At 52.0% G+C, this 20,954-nt stretch overlaps 2 protein-coding genes across 2 annotated transcripts in view; both read left to right on the forward strand.

The window, feature by feature from the left end:
* The window catches only part of NOTCH2 (notch receptor 2), a 126,136-nt gene extending 112,940 nt beyond the window's left edge, over window positions 1–13,196 (forward strand). Inside the window, exons 25-34 of the mRNA XM_081120352.1 lie at window positions 208–713; window positions 1,845–2,192; window positions 2,746–2,888; window positions 3,058–3,268; window positions 3,712–3,808; window positions 5,085–5,253; window positions 5,836–6,137; window positions 6,866–7,013; window positions 7,655–7,752; window positions 8,632–13,196. Coding sequence (XP_080976478.1) covers window positions 208–713; window positions 1,845–2,192; window positions 2,746–2,888; window positions 3,058–3,268; window positions 3,712–3,808; window positions 5,085–5,253; window positions 5,836–6,137; window positions 6,866–7,013; window positions 7,655–7,752; window positions 8,632–10,020 — 3,411 coding nt within the window. The 3' untranslated portion in view covers window positions 10,021–13,196. The remainder of the gene's footprint in view (window positions 1–207; window positions 714–1,844; window positions 2,193–2,745; window positions 2,889–3,057; window positions 3,269–3,711; window positions 3,809–5,084; window positions 5,254–5,835; window positions 6,138–6,865; window positions 7,014–7,654; window positions 7,753–8,631) is intronic.
* A 4,269-nt stretch (window positions 13,197–17,465) lies between these two features.
* Window positions 17,466–19,682, forward strand: ADAM30 (ADAM metallopeptidase domain 30; the record flags this gene model as incomplete). The annotated part of the gene is made up of 1 exon (XM_081121876.1): window positions 17,466–19,682. One exon carries the CDS (start codon window positions 17,466–17,468, stop codon window positions 19,680–19,682), a length of 2,217 nt encoding a protein of 738 aa, XP_080978002.1.
* Window positions 19,683–20,954: the final 1,272 nt, after the last annotated feature.

Here is a 20,954-nt window from a genome sequence, read left to right on the forward strand (position 1 = left end):
CCCCGTGGAACCTTTAGCCCTAGGACCTGTAGGTTGACTTGAAGAGGTCCCTTCTTGGAGCTTGGTCCAGGAGGCTGCATGGAGGGATCTTAGCCAAGTGTCTCGTCTTCACCTCTCTAGAGCTGTGGCAGAGGGGACTGGGAGGGAAAACAGGGCACGCCCTCAAGAATCAGTCCACCAGCCTCATTTGTTCACTGACTTCCACAGGGCTTCTCTGGGGCGAGATGCCAGAGCAGCTGCGGACAAGTGAAATGTAGGCGAGGGGAGCAGTGTGTCCACACGGCCTCGGGACCCCGCTGCTTCTGCCCCAACCCCCAGAACTGCGAATTGGGCTGTGCCAGCAGCCCCTGCCAGCACGGGGGAAGCTGCTTCCCGCAGCGCCAGCCCCCGTATTACTCCTGCCAGTGCTTGCCGCCGTTCTGGGGCAGCCACTGCGAACTCCACGTAGCCCCCACCAGCACCCCTCCTGCCACCTGTCACAGCCAGTACTGTGCCGACAAAGCTCGGGATGGCATCTGCGATGAGGCCTGCAACAGCCACGCCTGCCAGTGGGACGGGGGTGACTGTTCCCTCACCATGGAGAACCCCTGGGCCAACTGTTCCTCCCCACTTCCCTGCTGGGATTACATCAACAACCAGTGCGACGAGCTGTGCAACACGGCCGAGTGCCTGTTCGACAACTTCGAGTGCCAGGGGAACAGCAAGACGTGCAAGTAAGGGTCCCGGGTCCCTCGGAGCTGAGGGAGACTGTCACTAACACACCTCGGCTTCTCGCTCCTGCTGCTAACCACTCAGCGCTTCAGCCCAGCTGCCTCTGCTTTCAGACTGGTGCCGAGGCCCCTGCTTCCTGGCGTCAGCCTTGTCTGTCCCACCGCAGGCTGCCCTGTGCTCTCCCTGCTGACAGAGGCGCGGGGATGCTCGGGGCACAGCCACCCTCTCTCTGCCTATTTTTGTCTTCTCACCTGCTGCTCTCGTGACCTCCTGGGGAAATAACTTTTGGAAGTGGTGTTGCCCAGTCTCAGGCAGCCTCTCACATAACCTGCCTGCAGGATGGATGGAAAGGTCTGTACCTCTGTCTGCTCACCCCATTCCTTTCCCCGCGACTGGGTTTCCCAGCTAGATTTCTCAGGAAGCACGAGCGAGGTTAGGCCGCTTGACCCCCCTGGTCCTGACTTTGCAGTTAGAGGGTGCTCTCTGCTTTACACAGTGACTTTCAGCCGTCTCATTTAATTTGGCCCCAGTGAGTTCTCAGCAACCTTGTGAGGCATAGGTGTTAGGGTCTCTCACAGGCGAGGGAACTGAGACCCAGGAGGTTGAATTTCTTGCCGAAGCAGGTACGGTGCTTCCTGACTCCGCGTGTCTTCACTGAGCTAAGGTGGCAGGTCGTACCAAATGGCGTAACTACCACCGGGCAGGATTTGGGGAGGGGCGTGCAGATGCTTTTGCTTCCTAAAGCCCATGGTTACCTCACCAGGAGCAGTGTATACAAAAACAGAGGAAGCATGAGCCAGGTTGATTTCCATTTCAGGTGTGCAGCTCCATTTATGCATCTGACTTAAAACGATGACAAGCTGCCAGGGGGCCCACAGCCCATATGGCGTAGTAAGTGCTGTGCTGTCTCTCATTCAGGGAGCACCCGCTGGTGCTGTGTGGCTTAGACTCTGTATCCGCTAAGATGGCAGGGGTAGGAAATTCAGGGAAGGCTTCATGGGGCATCTGGGGCTTGATCTGGGCCACAGAAGTCGGGTAGGAAAAATCTCCGGTGGTTCCCAGTGGAAAACCAAATAGAGCTCCTGTCTCGCCTGAGCCCTGTTCCTTGTTTTGCCACCCCCACCCCCCGCCAGGTATGACAAGTACTGCGCAGACCACTTCAGAGACGACCACTGTGACCAGGGCTGCAACAGCGAGGAGTGCGGCTGGGACGGGCTGGACTGTGCTGCCGACCAGCCAGAGAACCTGGCGGAGGGCACCCTGGTGATTGTGGTGCTGATGCCCCCTGAACAGCTGCTTCAGGACGCACGCAGCTTCCTGCGGGCGCTGGGCACCCTGCTGCACACCAACCTGCGCATCAAGCGGGACTCTCAGGGGGCCCTCATGGTCTACCCCTACTACGGCGAGAAGTCAGCTGCCATGCGGAAGCAGAGGATGGCACGCAGGTCCCTTCCTGACGATCAAGAGCAGGAGGTGGCTGGGTAGGTGTTTGGTGTCTGAGCTTCTTAAAGCTGAATTTTATAGAGCCGAGCACTGCTGTACACAGACGTGGTAACTAAGTCTGTAAAAATGGGAAGTTCAGACAGAGCAGCCCACCGGGTAAAACAAACACATGGTCCCAGTGTTTACGTTTAAGGGTAAAGTTGCCTTGATCTTGGGAACCTGAAAGGTGGGCTGGAGCCAGCGGGAGGCAGGGTGTCAGGAAGCTGCCTCAGATACTAGGATTAAACCTTTTGCCGGGTCGCCTCAAACCCCTTCGGCAGGACCTCTCTTTCGTATTAGTTGTTGGCTCCTTAGCTGTGTGCTGCCTCAGTCAGGAAGCTTGGTCTTCACCAAGCCAGGGAAGGTGAGACGCTCCCTAGGTAAGGCTTAGTGTATAGGATCTGAAGGAAACGTATTTGAATCTCTGAGAGCTTCCTGGAGGAGGCATCATCACAGGGGCAGAGGCTGGCACTGCAGGTGTCAATTAGGGCTCGTGCGACCCTCTCGGACCCCTCACTCCCCTCTCTCCTCTTTCCCTCGGCACCCCCGCAGCTCTAAGGCCTTTCTGGAAATTGACAACCGCCAGTGTGTTCAAGACTCAGACCAGTGCTTCAAGAACACGGACGCAGCCGCGGCTCTCCTGGCTTCTCACGCCATCCAGGGCACCCTGTCCTACCCCCTGGTCTCTGTCGTCAGTGAGTAGCTCTGCTGATGGGGGGAAGGTGTGGGGGAGGCATCCCCTGGGGCAAAGAGGAAAGGGCACCTTTCAGCCTGCAGCTCCGGCCTCAGCTGTGAGCTCAGCAGCCCCCTCAGTGAATGTAAAGCTGGTATTGAGAGGTGGGTGTTTCCTTGGTGCACCTCCAGGTGAGTCCCTGATTCCCAAGCCCACCCAGCTTCTCTATCTGCTGGCCATCGCCGTTGTCATCATCCTGCTCCTGCTGCTGCTGGTGGTCATCATGGCGAAACGAAAGCGCAAGCACGGCTCCCTCTGGCTGCCCGAAGGTTTCACGCTGCGCCGGGACTCCAGCAACCACAAGCGCCGCGAGCCGGTGGGGCAGGATGCCGTGGGGCTGAAGTAAGCCGGCTGCCAGCGAGCCCCTCGCAGTGGCGACGGGCAGGGCTAAATCAGAAAGCAGGGCTTGTTCAGTCGTGACTTTTAGGTGTGAGCTCTGGCCACGCCACATTACCACACCTGCCCCTCATTCCGAGCTCCTCCTGAGTAACTGAGGTCGCAGCCGGAGCCTGGGTGCTCCTGTTCTATGCGTTATTACCCCGTGGGTGCTCGGCCTCTGTGTCGAGGCACGCTTTCGTTGTAAGCTCCTGATCAGTGGGAAGGGAAAGGATGTTTACTACGGTAACGGGATTTAAAATGCCGCCCATCCTTTGTGGGCCAAAGCCCCTTAAAGTCCCGGTCTAGCAGTGAGAGTGCATCATGGTGGGAAAAGCATGGAAATCCTTCGTGTTAGTTGATGATACACCTCTACTCTCGTTTTCCCCCTCCTACTCCTGGCACATCAGGAACCTCTCAATGCAAGTCTCAGAGGCTAACCTGATAGGTTCTGGAACAAGTGAACACTGGGTCGATGATGAGGGGCCCCAGCCCAAGAAAGCCAAGGTAAGCTGGCCACCATCAGCCACTCTCCCGTCACATCTCAGCCTCTGTCCTTGGTAGCTGGAGCGTCCCCAATGGGAGTGATCATCTTTATATGTTGCCCAGGCGGCAGCTATCCCAGGCTATCAGGGAAGGCGGCGATCTCTAGGCCATCAATGGCCTTACCTTACCTATGTATGTTTTCAATAAGAACCCTAAAAATAATAAAACAAGCAGTGCTTCCTTCCTGAAGGACCATAGATGGTAGTCGAGAAAGGACTGGGGCATGGAAACAGCCATTTCCAGCACGGCTCCATCTCTCCCCTGTTCTTTCGGGCTTTTCCCCTTCTGGAAGGGGAGGTGGGATTAAACAGTGAAGAGAGCCAGTGACCATCAACTTCAGAGGCTCCTCATCTCGGGCCCAGGAAATGAACACCACTTAGGAGTAAGAGGTAGATTGGGCTGAGGCTGGGGTGAAATAGGAGGCCGGCCGTCAGTAGCTCCATGTGGCTGGGACATGTGCATGTCCCGTGGGTGTGATAAATCAGCACACCCACTACTAGTAGGGATATTAATAATTCTTTTCTCTGTGAGCTGTTGTGAGGATTAAATGTGTCAGGTGCCTTGCCTATTCTCTGTCACATACTAGATATTCAGTAAAGGGTAGCTGCTTTTAAAATTACAGTAACAGTTATTCCTCAACAAATATTTCCTGGAGCTTGCTCTGTGCCGGGCACTGTGTTCATACGGGAAGCAGCCTTGAAAAAAGGCTCATTGCCTTTTCTCGGGAACCTTAGTCTAGTGGCAGAGACTGCAGTGGAGGCCCCAGCGCCAGTGAGCACCTAGCATGTGATCAGCTAAGGAGAGGTGAGCAGAGTCCTCTCCAGGACCAACAAGAGGAATTAAAGTCCAGAGTCATTTGAAGGAGGGGAGGCAGGAGTTAATCAGAGGACTGGAAGAGACCCTGGCAGGCAGAGGGAACATGAGCAAACGCCCAGAAGCAAGAAAACGGCACTTTGGGGACCTATAAATAGCATGTCAGATAGGTAAGATAGGTCACATATTAAGGCTAAAGCCTGGAGTTTGGGCTGTCTGTGGAGGTAGGGAGAGTTGTACAGGTGACACAGGACAGGTGAGCAGGGGCCACATCATGAGGGCCGTGGGAGGCTGATGTGGGTGCAGATCTGAGGGTTAGAGTCAGGGTTGGGAGAAAGCTGGGCAGGAGGCTCTGGGCCAGCTTTGGGGCCACAGCTCCTGGTGGTCAGCCAGGTTCACATCGAGAGTGGTCGTCCCCTTTCAGGGCGAAGATGAAGCTTTACTCTCAGAAGAAGACGACCCCATCGACCGACGCCCATGGACACAGCAGCACCTCGAAGCCGCGGACATCCGAAGGACACCCTCACTGGCTCTCACGCCCCCGCAGGCCGAGCAGGAGGTGGATGTGCTGGACGTGAACGTCCGGGGCCCAGGTCGGCACCCTAGCCTCCCCCTTTCCCGAGCCCATGCCTGCCTTGGCTTCTGTGTTGTCATTCCCTAGTTTGTCCTCCTTGGTGACGTGCCCCCTGCCAATTTCACAGACTCCGAATCAGCTTGAGGGAACAGATGCTTAAGGAGTACAGGCCTGCAGACGTTATGAGCACACATGAGAAGCGGGGGGGTGGTTCACATCGATTCGCATACAGTGTGCTTGCGAGCAAATGGGCCGATTATATGGGTTAGGTCTTAGAACGACAGAAAAATCATATCCCAAAGCAGAGGGATAGGGAATTAGTTTAGCTGATACCTTAGTGACTATAGTTCTATTAATAGTGAATATTTTATATTTTTAACCTAGCACTTAGAGACTTGAACAGAAAGGTTGCTTAACTTGGAGAAGAGCCCCCTTCTTGCTGTCCGTTGCTCTTTACAGGAGGGACAGTCCCAGAGGACAAGCAGGTGGCCAGTTACCGCAGGAAGCACAGGGTTGTTTCCCAAACTATTCCGACAGCAGGGTGAATCGAACCTCAATGTCTTTCTCCTCCTGAGCGCTCTGGGGTTTTCCTCTCCTGTAGATGGGTGCACCCCGCTGATGCTGGCTTCCCTCCGGGGAGGCAGCTCAGACATGAGTGACGAAGATGAAGATGCAGAGGACTCGTCTGCCAACATCATCACAGACTTGGTGTACCAGGGGGCCAGCCTCCAGGCCCAGACAGACCGCACCGGGGAGATGGCCCTGCACCTCGCAGCGCGCTACTCACGGGCGGACGCTGCCAAGCGCCTCCTGGACGCGGGCGCAGACGCCAATGCCCAGGACAACATGGGCCGCTGCCCTCTCCACGCCGCCGTGGCAGCTGACGCCCAAGGCGTTTTCCAGGTGAAGAGCAGGATCTGTAATGTCTTACCTTTGTTAAGGCACTTAACCTCCCATGACGTTCACTAAATAATTCTTTCAGAGAATAAAGCAGATGCCAGAGTCATGCTTGCAGAATGGGAAAGCAGAAAAAGGGAGGCAGGAAAATTGACCTAATTATCTACAGCCAGATAGTGATGGGGCCAAAAGCAGATAGCATCAGTCCTCTGATTGTTAAATCACCGTGGTTTTCTGAGGCGCCAAATGCCTCCCAAATGAGTAGATCAGATGGGAGTGGTACCTGTGATAAGCCTTTGATAGTGTCGGCTCCTGCCTGTAGGTTTAATTGACCATAGGGGCTTCCATGTGCTCCTTGGTGGTTTTCTTGATGTGAGTTCACAGTGTGCTTCCCGGTGCCTTGTATTGTATTCTCATGGGGAATTGGAAGTATTCTGTCCACCGCAGTTGGGGTGGTATTTTCCCACATACCTCTTCTTTCCTGGGAAAGTAGAAGGACTTCACTTTACATGGTCCCATTGTCTCTTGAGCACACGTTTGCTCATGGACTCATTCATTCATTCAGCAAACATCTGTTGATTGGCCATGGTAGAAACTGGGCACAAAAATAACAAGGCACTCCTTGACCTCAGCTTACAGGAACTTACCGCATGGCCTCAGCTATGGTGCTCTCGTTTCCTCCTCTCAGCTTCGTTATGTTCTTTATCCAGGTGACTCTCTTTTCTGTCTTCTAGATTCTAATCCGCAACCGAGTGACTGATCTAGATGCCAGGATGAATGATGGTACCACACCCCTGATCCTGGCTGCTCGCCTGGCTGTGGAGGGGATGGTGGCAGAGCTGATCAACTGCCAAGCAGACGTGAATGCGGTAGATGACCATGGTAGGCGAGGCTGGCGTTGGGATTCTTACCTGGGAGGCATCTCTAAGGAGGAGAGTGTTATATGATCCTTAAAGATCTATCTCAGACCCAAATCCACTGACCATTCAGTCAGTCTTTCTTTTAACATATTGAGCTCAGAGGACTGAGCCATTGGAGGTGCATAGGTGAAGATGGGAAGGGGTTGTTAGTGAAGGTTTAGGGCTTCAAAGCAGGTCTATGAAAGGTTTTCTGATAAGTTCCTTAGCATGTTACTCTTGACATGCGAACTATGAGAGCTGAATTCACTGGGGATGGGGGACTCTATATCCTAAATACACATTCTGGCATGTGATACAGAAATAGGTCACTGTTTTCAGTGTGTGACAGGGTAGATTCTGCCACATGGAGGACGGGGCACCATAGACAAATGATCCCCATACCTGGAGGTCTTCTGAAGGCCAAGCAGCCTGTCCTGCAGTATTTCCAGAACAGGGAAAGAAGATAATACTTAGATTTTTTTCTCACGGGCCCCCACAGAGAACTGACTCCCTGCTGCTCTCCAGAAAGTTCCGAGTTTCCTTACACGTGCCACGGTGCTTCCTCACTAGGAACCGGACGTGTTCCTGTACCCTGTCCGCTCATCCGTATGTCTCTCCCTGCAGGAAAATCTGCCCTTCACTGGGCAGCTGCTGTCAACAATGTGGAGGCGACACTTTTGCTGTTGAAGAACGGAGCCAACCGAGACATGCAGGACAACAAGGTACAGTCTGGGCCCCGAGCTGGAGGCAGCCAGCAGTGCCCAGGATGTAAGGCACCCCTTTTTCCCCCACAGTTCCTCCTGTGATGAGTATAGACAGAGACAGAAGCAGGTAGGGAAGGGACTGGGCCCAGAGAGCTTGAGGAAGGGCATTGGGCTCGTCCGGGAAGGGTCGGGGTTGGGCCCTCTGCCCGCTCAGCACTCGGGCCGGTCCAGGCTGGTCTGTACAAACTTGGGCACAGCCTTCTCTGCGTGTCTCTTCGCTGACATCCCCCTTTCTGCTGTTCTGTGTGCTGCTCGAGCTCACTTCCATTTCTCCCATTTGCTTTCCTGCTGCCTTTTTCCCCTGTCCTTGGACACCAGGTGTTTTCCAGTTCGCTTTTCCTCCTCTGAGTTTATGTTACGCTTCCCCTCTCTGGCTCACCTTCTCTCGTCCCCTGTTGTAGTTCTTTTTGTGCATGTTCTCTCTCTGCTTTCTTCTACTTTCTCTTATTTTTCCCAGCTCTGTACATGCTTTAGGTTCTTCCCCTGCTACCTTTCTTATTGCTGACTTTCTCCTATTTTGATGAGCTCAGGGCTCCTTTAAGCAAGTCTTTGGCTCCATGTCATGCTTGAGGTCACCCATTCCCACCTACAAAGACACTGCCCTTGACAGGCAAAATGGGTCCTTGGGTTGGGGTGAAATAACCTCACTCTTACGTCTAAAGCATAGACATCCGTTCAGCACATAGCTAGAGATACAGTTTATCCGTGGTGTTAAAATTTCACGTGGGGAGACAGTTTGGAAAAAATGTCTAGGGGGGCCAGTAATGAGCAGATCGAGGAACGCTGCTCTATTCTCGAGGGTTATTAAAATGTGCTCTTCGTGGGCCTTTTCTGTAGGAAGAGACGCCTCTGTTTCTTGCTGCCCGGGAGGGGAGCTATGAAGCAGCCAAGATCCTGTTAGACCATTTTGCCAACCGGGACATCACAGACCACATGGACCGCCTGCCCCGGGACGTGGCCCGGGAGCGCATGCACCATGACATCGTGCGCCTGCTGGACGAGTACAATGTGACCCCCAGCCCCCCGGGCGCCGTGCTCACGTCTGCCCTCTCCCCCGTCATCTGCGGGCCCAACAGGTCTTTCCTCAGCCTCAAACACACCCCCATGGGCAAGAAGCCCAGGCGGCCCCATAGCAAGAGCACCATGCCCACCAGCCTCCCTAACCTTGCCAAGGAGGCCAAGGAGGCCAAGGGGGGTAGGAGGAAGAAGTCACTGAGTGACAAGGGCCAGCTGTCTGAGAGCTCAGTGACTCTGTCCCCCGTCGACTCCCTGGAGTCTCCTCACACGTATGTGTCCGATACCACGTCCTCCCCAATGATCACATCCCCTGGCCTCTTACAGGCCTCCCCCAACCCCATGCTGGCCGCGGCCGCGCCCCCCGCCCCGGTGCACGCGCAGCATGCACTGTCTTTCTCTAACCTGCATGAGGTGCAGCCTCTGGCTCACGGAGCCAGCACTGTGCTTCCCTCGGTGAGCCAGCTGCTGTCCCACCACCACATGGTCCCCCCGGGCAGCGGCGGGGCGGGAAGCCTGGGTAGGCTGCATCCAGTCACTGTCCCCGCAGACTGGATGAACCGCATGGAGATGAATGAGAGCCAGTACAATGAGATGTTTGGTATGGTACTGGCACCCGCTGAGGGCACCCCTCCTGGCATAGCTCCTCAGAGCAGGCCGCCGGAAGGGAAGCATATGACCGCCCCCCGGGAGCCCTTGCCCCCCATTGTGACTTTCCAGCTAATCCCCAAAGGTGGCATTGCCCAACCAGCCGGGGCATCCCAGCCTCAGTCCAACTGCCCTCCCCCTGTGGCAGGCCCCCTGCCTTCCATGTACCAGATTCCAGAGATGGCTCGTTTGCCCAGTATGGCTTTCCCCACTGCCATGATGCCCCAGCAGGATGGGCAGGTGGCTCAGACCATCCTCCCTACCTATCACCCCTTCCCAGCCTCTGTGGGCAAGTACCCCACACCCCCGTCCCAGCACAGCTATGCTTCCTCGAATGCTGCCGAGCGAACGCCCAGCCACAGTGGCCACCTGCAGGGCGAGCATCCCTACCTGACACCGTCCCCGGAGTCTCCTGACCAGTGGTCGAGTTCGTCACCCCACTCTGCTTCTGACTGGTCAGATGTGACCACCAGCCCCACTCCCGGGGGTGCTGGAGGAGGTCAGCGGGGACCTGGGACACACATGACCGAGCCGTCACGCAGCAACATGCAGGTTTACGCGTGAAAGAGTCTGCCTCCGGTGTCGGGACAGAACTGCCTATTGTAAATGCTGCTGAGGACAAATGAAGGTCATCCGGGAGAGAAATGAAGAAGTCTCTGGAACCAGCTTCTGGAGGCAGAAGAGAGGAGATGCTCTTAGCTTTTCAGATAATGCAGTGGAAGCAGTTCCATCAGCTTCAGCGAGTGTTTGCAGGGCTCTGGGCGGGTGACGAGCCTCCTTCCGGTCTCTCGCCCATCAAGCCACCTTTGTGGACATGCAAGATAAATACAAGACTTGGAACCATGTTTACTCTTTCATTTGGAGAATAGGACGGATGCCTGATGTAGCTCAGACATTCTTGCAGCTCGGACTGCATTTTGCATCCTGGAGGCTCCTGCCAGATCCATGAGAAGATGCTACAGTAGAGACCTACCTGGGAACTGTGCCCTGGAATTCTAGCCGAACTGACCTGTCTCGTCTTCTCAGCTTTGGAAATCCTTTGGACCTCATTTGGTGCTTTGGGTTTTGCACCTGTCTGGCTGTAGCCCCACCAGCAAGGCACAGGGCCCGTCCTTTGTGCCTTTGCTCTTTCCTGCTCCAAAACGTGACTCCGCCTCCTTTCCCCTCCCGCCTTCCAGCACCCCTGGGATTCTCACAGGGCTTCCTTTGGTTATGGTTCTCAGCATAAACCTTTCTGTGTTTCTTTAGAAAGTGGACATGCCGCATTCTCCTACGTAATAGCATTCCTAGAAGAAGAGCAAAACATTTTTCTTTAAACCCAATTTGGGGAGAGGAGAGCCCTTCAAGAGGCTGCACCGAGTCTCGGGCCTGCGTGCGGGGCTTTGTGTGAACCTCACAGGAACAAAGATGAGAATCCGTTTTCCATTTGTGGGCCTGGGCAGTGTGAAGTTTTATCCTTGGCAGTGTGGGTACTGTGACCCCCTTTAAAAAAAAACACACAAAGATTTGGAATGTTGGAATGACCAGGAGATTAACTAACTGATGCAAGAAGAGTCCCCGTTGGCCGGTCCCTCCCCTTCCTGCCAAGCAGCGACTCCCAGGTCTCAGAGCCCCCGGGTGCGGCCCTCACCCAGCCTGTGAAGCTGGTCTGTGTGTTGAGCCTTCCTCCCGTCAGTCCTCACAGAAGACAAAGTCTCCTGTGACTTTCCCTCACTCCTAGAATGGAACTGTCCCCTGGCTCGAGGGAGCCCGTGAGGGTCGGCTTCCCTTCGTCACGCTCCCAGTCTCCGCTTCCCCACCCTGTTCCTGGCCGCAGGCCTGTCGCCAGTCTTCCCCCCACACGGCGTGGGCTGGGTTACTGGTGCCCCCAGTAGGTTCTCACCGAACACAAGGATTTTCAAGTGCAGGAAATGGAACGCTGGCCTTGTTTTCTAGGGTTGAAGCCAGTCCTGTAAGAGGGCTGGAAAGGGAGGAACTGTGAGGCGGCCTTTGCTGCTTTTTGCTACCATTTCCCTTCCTTTGAAAGCAGTCGTGACATCTCCCTTTGGGTAACTAACAAGACACTTAACCAGGGATGCTTTTCCTTGCTAGGGTCACCGTCTAGATGATAATGGGCAGTTACAGACCCACTGGCCTTGCCGCCCTCCTGTTCAGTGTGGAATTGCATCTCACCTAAGTCTGCTCTTTGTACTTTTGGTCTTGGCAACTTCCATGACCCTCTGTCAAGGGCAGAAGTGTTCTAGGTAACACTAGAAACAGGAAGACAATCGCTTGTTTCCCCTTTCTCCCTGAGTCAGCAAATAGTTCGTCCTGTGGCCACTGTCGCATCTGCCTGGTGCTATGAGGCGACACCTGGAAGATCAGTTCTCCTGGAGCAGTTGGTAGATACTAATAGCTGAAGTGCCTTCTGCGCTGTGGTTTGAGTAATAGTCTTCATTCCTGCCTTGGCTGACAGTGTTCCTCAGTGCTCCCCACAGGCCGCATCTGTCTGTGCCCTGTACAGAGAAGCCCCATGTGTCCGTTAATGTGACAGTCTACAAATGACATGCTTCAGTCCTGCCCAAGTCCATGAGCCAACAAAGATAATTCATTCTGCTCTAATACATGCAGGTGGTTTGTTCATTCTGTATGTTTTCTCTCGCGGCAACTCCAGCAGCCCCTTTCGCAGTGTGTAACGCCTTATCATTCCCAATGCCGCCTCTGTCCTTGGACCCATCTGGTAACTCACAGATGGGAGAACCCTTCTGACTGAGTCACTGTGGACCCCACCACGCCCGCCCTGCTCTGCCATCCTGTGCCAGCCCCTCTTATCGAAAGGATCAGCTCTGACCCAGCAGCTTGACTATTTCATCACCTCCCCGCTCTCCACGCACTGTGTAGGCCCCACCCGCTGTTTCTCCTTGGAATCCTTTGGGTTTCGGGGAGGGACTGTGAAAGCTGCCGTCACAGACAACAGGCCTCAGCGATACGGAGGAAGATACTGCCATTCAAGACCTTGTCAGGCCCTTAGATTTTAAAGACCCTTGAGTTGTACCAAATCTAATACCAGAGAAGGTAAGGTGGAGGCTCACTTTCTCATTTGGTTCTGAATGGCAGACGAACTTTTAAGGGGACACAGCTTTTATGCCATGTATGGGTCAGCCCCCCACTTTTGGTTTATTTTTATAAATTCTTCCATCATCCTCTGGGGATAGATTTTTTTATGTATTTGTTTATTTCTTCTGTTTTGTGTTAAGCATCCTTTTCTGACTTAAACGATGGTGAGGGAGGTAGAGGTTTGAGGGCAAGAGAGGCTGGGAGTTGAAAGATTTTAATGTAAGCCATCCGCTGTGATGCTCGAGTTCCTTATGTCACCTTACGATTAAATGTGCTAGTTCGTCCTGGTACAGAGAAGAACCAAAGGTGGAATGTGTTGTCGGCAGGTGGTTTGGGGACTTGGCCTCATCCATACATTGAACGCATGATGGCCTTTTGATAAGACGCGTCCTGTGCCCCGAGGTTCCCACCCCAACTCTCTGGTACCCCAGCCCCTTCCTTGTGTACATTTCTCTTAAGAGTGATATTATATCTGTTTGTATGAGAAGAACAATAACCAATAAAATGACTGCATATTCCTAACTATATATAGTAAGGAAAATGCACACTTTGTTTTTACTTTTCAAAGTTTCATTCTAAAAGTAGTTAAGATGAAATTTATACGAAAGCATTTTTATCACAAAATAAAAGCAGTTACATGTCCAGCTCGGTGGCGTGGCAGCCTTCATTTTCCATCCCCGCGTCCCCAGTCCCGCGGCGATCACCTCGTGCCGTTCCCCCGAGAGAAATCCTCTCCTCTCCATCCCCAGCCCCGCAGGGCCCGGCGCTGGGCTGCTGCTTTTCTTTCTCCAGGCAGATCCTAAATAAATGCTTTTGGTGAAGAAGCTACTAGAAGTCAAATAGGAAGCATCGCAAGACTGAGTCGCTTTTCTTTCTGTGCACTGGCTGGCAGCAGAGACAGCTGCTCGGGACAGAGCGCCCTCCGGTGGAAGTGGAGGGAGTCTGCTCAAGGCAGGACAGAATCCGGCTGTAGGGAGTTAGCTGATGGTGCTGGTACCCAGACTGTTAGTTTGCAATATTATTATTAAAATTTTGTAAAGAGCTTAATATATACAATTGTAAAATAGTATTTTGCATATAAATATGCTACCAAGTTCATCCATTCACTTGTAGAGCCAATTGAGTGAACGCTTGCACACAGATACTTGACATTGGTGATACCTATGGCATTAGCAGTCTTCTATCAACTTCAGCACTGAGTTTATTTCTGTGATATATGTGCCGAAATTTCTGAATCACACACACCTAATTCTAAAGGGTAGCAGTATTTTCTGTATTTTTTTTTTATAAATGACTGACTTGAAATCGTAGGATATATTCAATATGAGCCTAAACTCCTAGCCCTTGATGATGCGGGAGAATCCAGGACTCTCCCAGCCGTGAAATGCAAGGAAGGAGAGCAGGCTGGAGGCTCACGGCTGTCATGTCACACAGCTGGAACGATAGATTCGGATACCAGGCCGGATACCAGGCCGCGATCCCACCGGGGCAGGGATTGGTGTGTCCCTCCATTGTGCAGCTAACAAGCCTCACAGCCCAAGGCCAGGGCATTGAGTTCCTCTTTCAGAACGTGATGAATACTGTGCTGGACGCCTCACAGATGCGATGGGCAACGGGGGAACTGCGAGCCTGTTGCTGGCTCTGCCTCTGTAAGTACTGAACTCCCCATAGACACCCCTGCAGGCCAGCTGTGTGGGTGGTCTGGTCACTCACCTCACCTGGAGGACACTATATTTTTAAAATTTTAATAAATATGTCTTTGTTGATTTCAGAGAGAGGAAGGGAGAGAGAGAGAAACATCAATGATGAGACAGTCATTAATCGGCTGCCTCCTGCATGCTTCCCACTGGGGATCGAGCCCGAAACCCGGGCACGTGCTCTGACCAGAATTGAACCTCGATCTCCTGGATCCTAGGTTGGTGCTCAACTGCTGAGCCATGCTGGTTGGGCTATAGGACAGTATTTTTAAAAATAAAATAGGGATCAAGTGCTTGCAAAAGCCATGAAGAGAGAGAGAGGGTGTGTGTGTGTGTGTGATAGAGAGAGGGTATTCCACTTTTCCTTCTTTTGACTTAGAGCTTAGCAAGGCACATTTAAAACATTTGCACCAGTCAAGTCCCGACTGAGAAGTGGGCAAACTCAAATGAGGGTAACACAAGAAGGGCCTGTTTACAACAGGACTGATTAGGAAGTGTGCGTCTGAGGTGCAGGGGAACCTTCACGGGCGGTGCCGAAAGTCCTGGCTAGTGGCAGCAGAGCTAGGACCACTCAGGTCCAAGGGGATGAAGGTTGGGAACCTGGAAGGAGAGGGTTCTGAAGAGCAGGGTTCCTCAGGAAGAGCTGTGACTTCTGTTGGGGACACAATGAGCCGGAGGCCCCTCACAACGAAGAAGCCAGGGAATAGATACCCTGCTCTCATTCCCCACCTCGCCTCCACCCCGAACTTCCTATTTGCCGAATCCAGGAGGAAGACTGAAAACACAGGAGCCTGTCGGATTTTATGAGTTGATACAGTCAGCTTCCTGGGGGGGAGCGCTTGATGGAGAGAGGAAGCGAGTGGATCTGACGGTGCAGATATATTACCTGGAACATCCTCCCTCCAACTGTAACGTTTCTAAGAAGCTTCTACTGACAGCCTGCCTTTGATGTATCACGGTGGGGAACGGAAAGTAAAAGGAATGGCGTTTCAATAATCCGGATTTGACTTCCTTTCCTGATCTCCTTACTGGCGTGTCTCTTCCCTCCTCGGCTTTGAGCACCCAGACTGGCGGCAGTGGAAAGCAGAGGCTGGGTAACTCGTGGTGTGGTGCCTTCACTCAACGGGATGCTACACAGAGCTGAGTGGAAAGAGCAACAACGTGAAGAATTGTCATTGACGGAACATTGAGTAAAGGGAGCCCGACACAGAGGAATACACTCCGTACGATTCCATGATCTAAGTTTGGTTTTGTTTTTATAAACACTGTACATTTACACTACACCACATTTATTTTTTTTAAAAAAATAAGATTAGCCTTGAGCTATGACATCACGATGGCTGTGACGTCACTAAACAGTAGTAGTCTTATGAGACCACTGTGTTATATGGTGCCCATCATTGACTGAAATGTCATTATGTGGAGAATGACTTTAGACTTAAAAAACTTCAAGAGAAACTATAAACTATTAAAACCTGTTGCCATGAAAAGAGAACAAGATAAACTTAAAAAAAAAAAAACCAACACAGAATCTTTCCCATTAGTGATTAGTTGAATCAAACCAAATGGTGAAGGAAATCATATGCATTCTGGGTCTGGGGTACAGAAGTCTTCTATCCATGTCAGTTGAGAAAAAGTGGGTGCTGAGGGAATATGTACCTGGGTGTGCAGCACCGCAGGCAGACGAGAGGTGGAGCCCAGGACGGTGATTTACACCACCGGGGGGCTGCAGTATTTCACGAAGACACTAGAGAGCGCAGCGGAGTAGAAACTGGCAAATCTCTTCAAATAAGTCCTACATACAAGCCCAGAAAGGAAGGACACATGCACATTTTACACACACACACACACACACACACACACACACACACACACACAGAAAATACTTAGATGTGTGGACAAAGTCCACTCTTGACGAAACCAGGCAGTAGTCTGGGAGGGTTGGCTTATTCTTTAGAAGTCAAAATCTCAAACACTACAACAAAGACAAAAAAGCCAATCAGACAAACCCCTTCCTTTTCCCCCTCCACCCAGCCCCCGCCCCACCCCAGGTCTTCTTAATCAAATGGTCAAAAGTCACGAATACAGAATGTTAATATCTGTGAGAGACAAGTGACTGTTGCATATTCTGCATTCCCTCCAACAGTGCACAAGAGTTCCCTTTTCTCCACGTCTTCGCCATCACTTGTTATTTGTTGATTCTTGGTAATTGCCATTCTGACAGGGTGAGGTGATATCTCCTAGTGGGTTTAATTTTCATTTCTCTGATGATTAGTGACGTTGAGCATCTTTTCATATGTCTATTGGCCATCTGCTTGTTCTCTTTGGAGAACTGTCTATTCAGGTCTTCTGCCCATTTTTAAATTGGACTGTTTGGGTTTTTTGGTGTTGAGTTCTATAAGTTCTTTATAAACTTTGGATATTAACCCCCTATCAGATGTATCGTTGATGAATATCTTCCCTCATTCAGCAGGTTGTGTTTTTCTTGTGATTATGGTTTCCTTTGCTGTGCAAAAAGTTTTTAGTTTGATGTAGTCCCATTTATTTATTTTCTTTTGTTTCCCGTGCCCCGAAAAGACAGTAAAGAAAAATATTGTAAGAGAAACGTCAGAGATTTTACTGCCTATGTTTTCTTCTAGGAGTTTTATGGTTTCAGGACTTACATTTAAGTCTTTAATACAGTTTGAGGTTATTTTTGTATATAAGAAGGTGGGGTGGGGGTGGGGGTGTAGCATCTCTACACGGATATTTTCAGGCTCCTGCCCTTTGCTGCAGCCGAGCCCAATGGGAAACTGGGAGCGATGCGGGGGCCATGTGGGCAGAGAGGCCTGGGAAACACCCGATTCCAGCCGATGGAGAACATCAGAGGCGCCCCAGGGCGCACAGAGCAGCCTCGGGGCACGGGGCACAGGCCGCCTCAACAAGGCCTCTGTCCTTCCTACTTCTCTGCTCCTTCCCCCGCGCTGCTCTGTGACTCTCACCGCCCCTCGAGCCCGCAGCCCCTCTTTTCCTTCTACTCGCGCGCACCCGCCTCGCTCCCCCCGCGTGCGCCCAACGGCACCGCCCAGGAACCGACCGGGCGGCCTTGGGCGGGACCTGCGCCCCGGCCGGGCTGGCGCTGCGCTCCGCACCCGCTCGCTGGGCCCCGCACTTTGCGCGCCTCTGGTGGCCGTGCCCGGAAGTGCAGGGGCCGCCTCCCTGCGTCTCAGCGGTGCCATGAGGTCAGCCAGGGCCTCCCCAGGCCCTTGGCTCCCGGCGCTGGTCCTCGCCTTGCTCCTGGTTGACTCCCTCGGCGAGGATTTAAATTTTCACCCGAACTGGGGCTTTGACTCGTATGAAATCACCATCCCCAAGAAGCTGAGCTTCCCGAACAGGGAGCGGCATATGAGCAGCCGCATGTCCTACCTCCTGCAGGTAAATGGCAAGAAGCATGTCCTCCACCTGCGGCCCAAGAGGCTTCTCCTGGCCCGACATCTGCAGGTTTTCACCTACACAAAAGAGGGGAAACTCCTGGAAGATTACCCTTACATACCCAGGGACTGCAACTATGTGGGCTTCGTTGAAGGAGCTAAGGATTCTGAGGCTACTTTCAGCACCTGCACGGGGAGTCTCCGAGGAGTACTGAAAATTGATGACAAATATTACCAAGTCGAGCCCCTCAAGGCCTCTTCCAGTTTTGAACACGCCGTCTATCTCCTGAAGAACCCGGGGGAGTTTCAGAACCAGATCTGTGGCATATCTGATGACCAAAGAGCAAAGCAGATGCCCCAGCATGTGAACATGGGTAGGTCTGCTGGCTTAAATGGACCCTCTGTGCACCAAAAGTATTTTGAATTAGGCCTACTCTTTGATCATGAGAGATATTTATTTTCAAATTCCAATGTTACCGACGTGACAAACGATGCCATCCTTCTGACTTCGATTATGGACACTTACTTTCAGGAACTCCATATGAGAATACTAATGACTGCACTTGAAATATGGACAGATGCAAACAAAATAGATACTGAATTTCCAACATTACAGAAAACTTTAGGCCAATTTTTGATATACCAAAGAAATATACTAAGTAATCAGCTTAAAGTAGATTGGGTACAACTATACATTAAAAAACATTATATTGATGCTGTTGCCTGGTCCTGGGGTAAAGTGTGTACTGAGAGGTATGCTGGATCTGTAAGTGTTTTTCCCGATATAGGCATCCTTGGACCTGCCACTTGGGGTGCTCATAATCTGGGCCATAGCGTGGGGATGATCCATGATACAAAATACTGCAGATGTCGCGGGAGGCGTAGTTGCATCATGGGCACTGGACGAAACGGGTTTAGTAATTGTAGTGTTATCCAATTTTTTAACCATGTGCAGAGAGAAGCAAACTGTCTAAATAATATCCCAGGAAAAGATTTTGTGATTAAGAGATGTGGAAACAAAATTGTGGAAGACAGTGAACAGTGTGACTGTGGTTCCTTAGAGGACTGTGAAACAGACCCGTGTTGTGAAGCAGGCTGCAAACTCAGACTTGGCGCCAACTGTAGCACTGGACTTTGCTGTCACGACTGTCACTTTCGCCCATCCGGGTACGTGTGTCGGAAGGAAGAAAATGAATGCGACCTTGCAGAGTACTGCAACGGGGTGTCAAATTTCTGCCCAAATGACACGTATAAGCAGAATGGAACCCCGTGCAAGTACGAGGCCCGTTGTTTCATGAAGGGGTGTCGGTCCGCATTTATGCAGTGCCAGAACATTTTTGGACCTGATGCCCAGGAGGCTCCCCATCAGTGCTATGAAGCAGTTAATGTAATAGGTGATCAATATGGGAACTGTGGGATCATAGGAGCTGGTAACTATAAACAGTGCTCCAGGAAAAATGCATTATGTGGCAGGGTCCAGTGTATAAATGTCAGAACCCTCCCCGATATGCCAGATCATACGAGTGTCATTTCTACTCACCTGCACGATGAAAATCTGATGTGCTGGGGCACAGGCTATCGTCTGTCCATGATACCCATGGGGCTTCCTGACTTGGGTGTGATAAATGATGGTACCTCCTGTGGCAAAGGCAGGGTATGTTTGAACAGAATTTGCATAAATAGTTCAGCCCTGAACTTTGACTGTTTGTCTGAGAAGTGCAACCACAGGGGCTTTTGCAACAATAACAAAAACTGCCACTGCATGTATGGCTGGGCGCCCCCGCTCTGCGAAGAGGAAGGGTATGGGGGGAGCATCGACAGCGGGCCGCCGGGGCCCATGAAGGACGAGGTGCCCGCCTCAGTTCAGATTGTGTTCCTCATGTTAACACGACTCACGTTATTAGCCATCACGGTGATTGTCGTGTTTTTCAGGCAACTCATAGGAAATTACTTAAAACCCACAGCGAAAGAAACACCACCAGCTGACACTGAAGGTGTTAAACCCAAGGCAAAAAATCTTTAAAAAAAGCAAAAAGGAAATCCATAGTCACTCGGCAACACGGGGCCATCCATCGACAAGCGTATCGTTTATCCAAATGGCTCTTCATTCTTCTCCAAACGCTTTTTTACTTATTTTTCCTTCGGCAAATAAATGATATTCTTGTGTGGGGAACAAACCAGTGCATTTGGCTTTCTGGTTTTCACGTGCCCCTTAGTTTGTGATCCAGGTGGGCATGTCCCGAGAGGAATGCCCTCGCTAAGGCTCTGGATGTTGTGAGTTTCACAGAATTACAGCGGTTTTCAGAATAGAGTCCTGTCTCCAGAATCCCAGCACACAAAGAGGTTATTTGCCTTTCCCTCTGCCTCCTCCAGCGTGACCGTGCTCAGTTACTTGTGGAGGAAAACACAAAGAATGCCAGCCTAAGGGAAGGAGCGGGCGAGTAGAACAGATGCCCGGGGGAAACACAGACCGTGTGATCCCGGAGCCACTGGCTGCATCACCCACGAGTGGTTTCCCCAGCCAAGGCCCTGGAGGCCCAGCCACGCTTTGTTTCAGCAAGACCCTTCTTTAGCCTTTCAGGGAACCCCCCTGGGCTTGGGCTTGAGCTCGCTGGAGTGGTTTTCCTTCTTCATAAGCAGGTTGCACTGTAACAATCGCCAAGGAACTGCGAGCACAGAGCGGGGCTCAGCCCCGCTCCGGTTCCATTCTCTCCCCCGTGCACGAGGAGGCGGCACCGGTGACTTCCATGTTCCCCTCTGGCTTTGACGGTCTGTAACTCTGGCTCCTTTCCAACTGCTTTGCTTTGGGAAGCGCACAGCCGAAAGGAGCCAGTTGGCCACCGTCTGTCTGCGGCGCCCAGGCATTCCCGGGCCGTTTCAGATAAGGGGCGCTCAGCGCGGAACCGGCTCCGTGGCCATCTGTGCCGCGGCCCAGTGTTTGCCCGTTTGATGTGTACGTAGAGGGAGGAGACCGATACAGAGCTTGCATGTTACAAGTTGTGTCATCTTTAAAAGACGACAAACGCAAGACTTTGCAATAAAACCATAAGATTTATTATTTTTAAGGCTGCTCCCTGTGGAGGATGCCCATAAAGTTCTTATCTAAAAGAATGTTTAGGAAATTGTTGAACCAAGACATCGTCATCGAAGAGATATAAAGAGGGCTTCTCAGCTAAGCATATGGGCTGTATTAGAAAAATAAACAATGAAAAAAAACCATCTTTGCTCTGGTAAAACGAGTGGCTTCTTCCAAAAACCTCATGTGTTTCACTCCACTCTTTGACCTATAGGCTCA

The sequence above is a fragment of the Miniopterus schreibersii genome, assembly GCF_964146895.1.
Source record: "Miniopterus schreibersii genome assembly, chromosome: 19".
NCBI classification, from domain to species: Eukaryota; Metazoa; Chordata; class Mammalia; order Chiroptera; family Miniopteridae; genus Miniopterus; species Miniopterus schreibersii.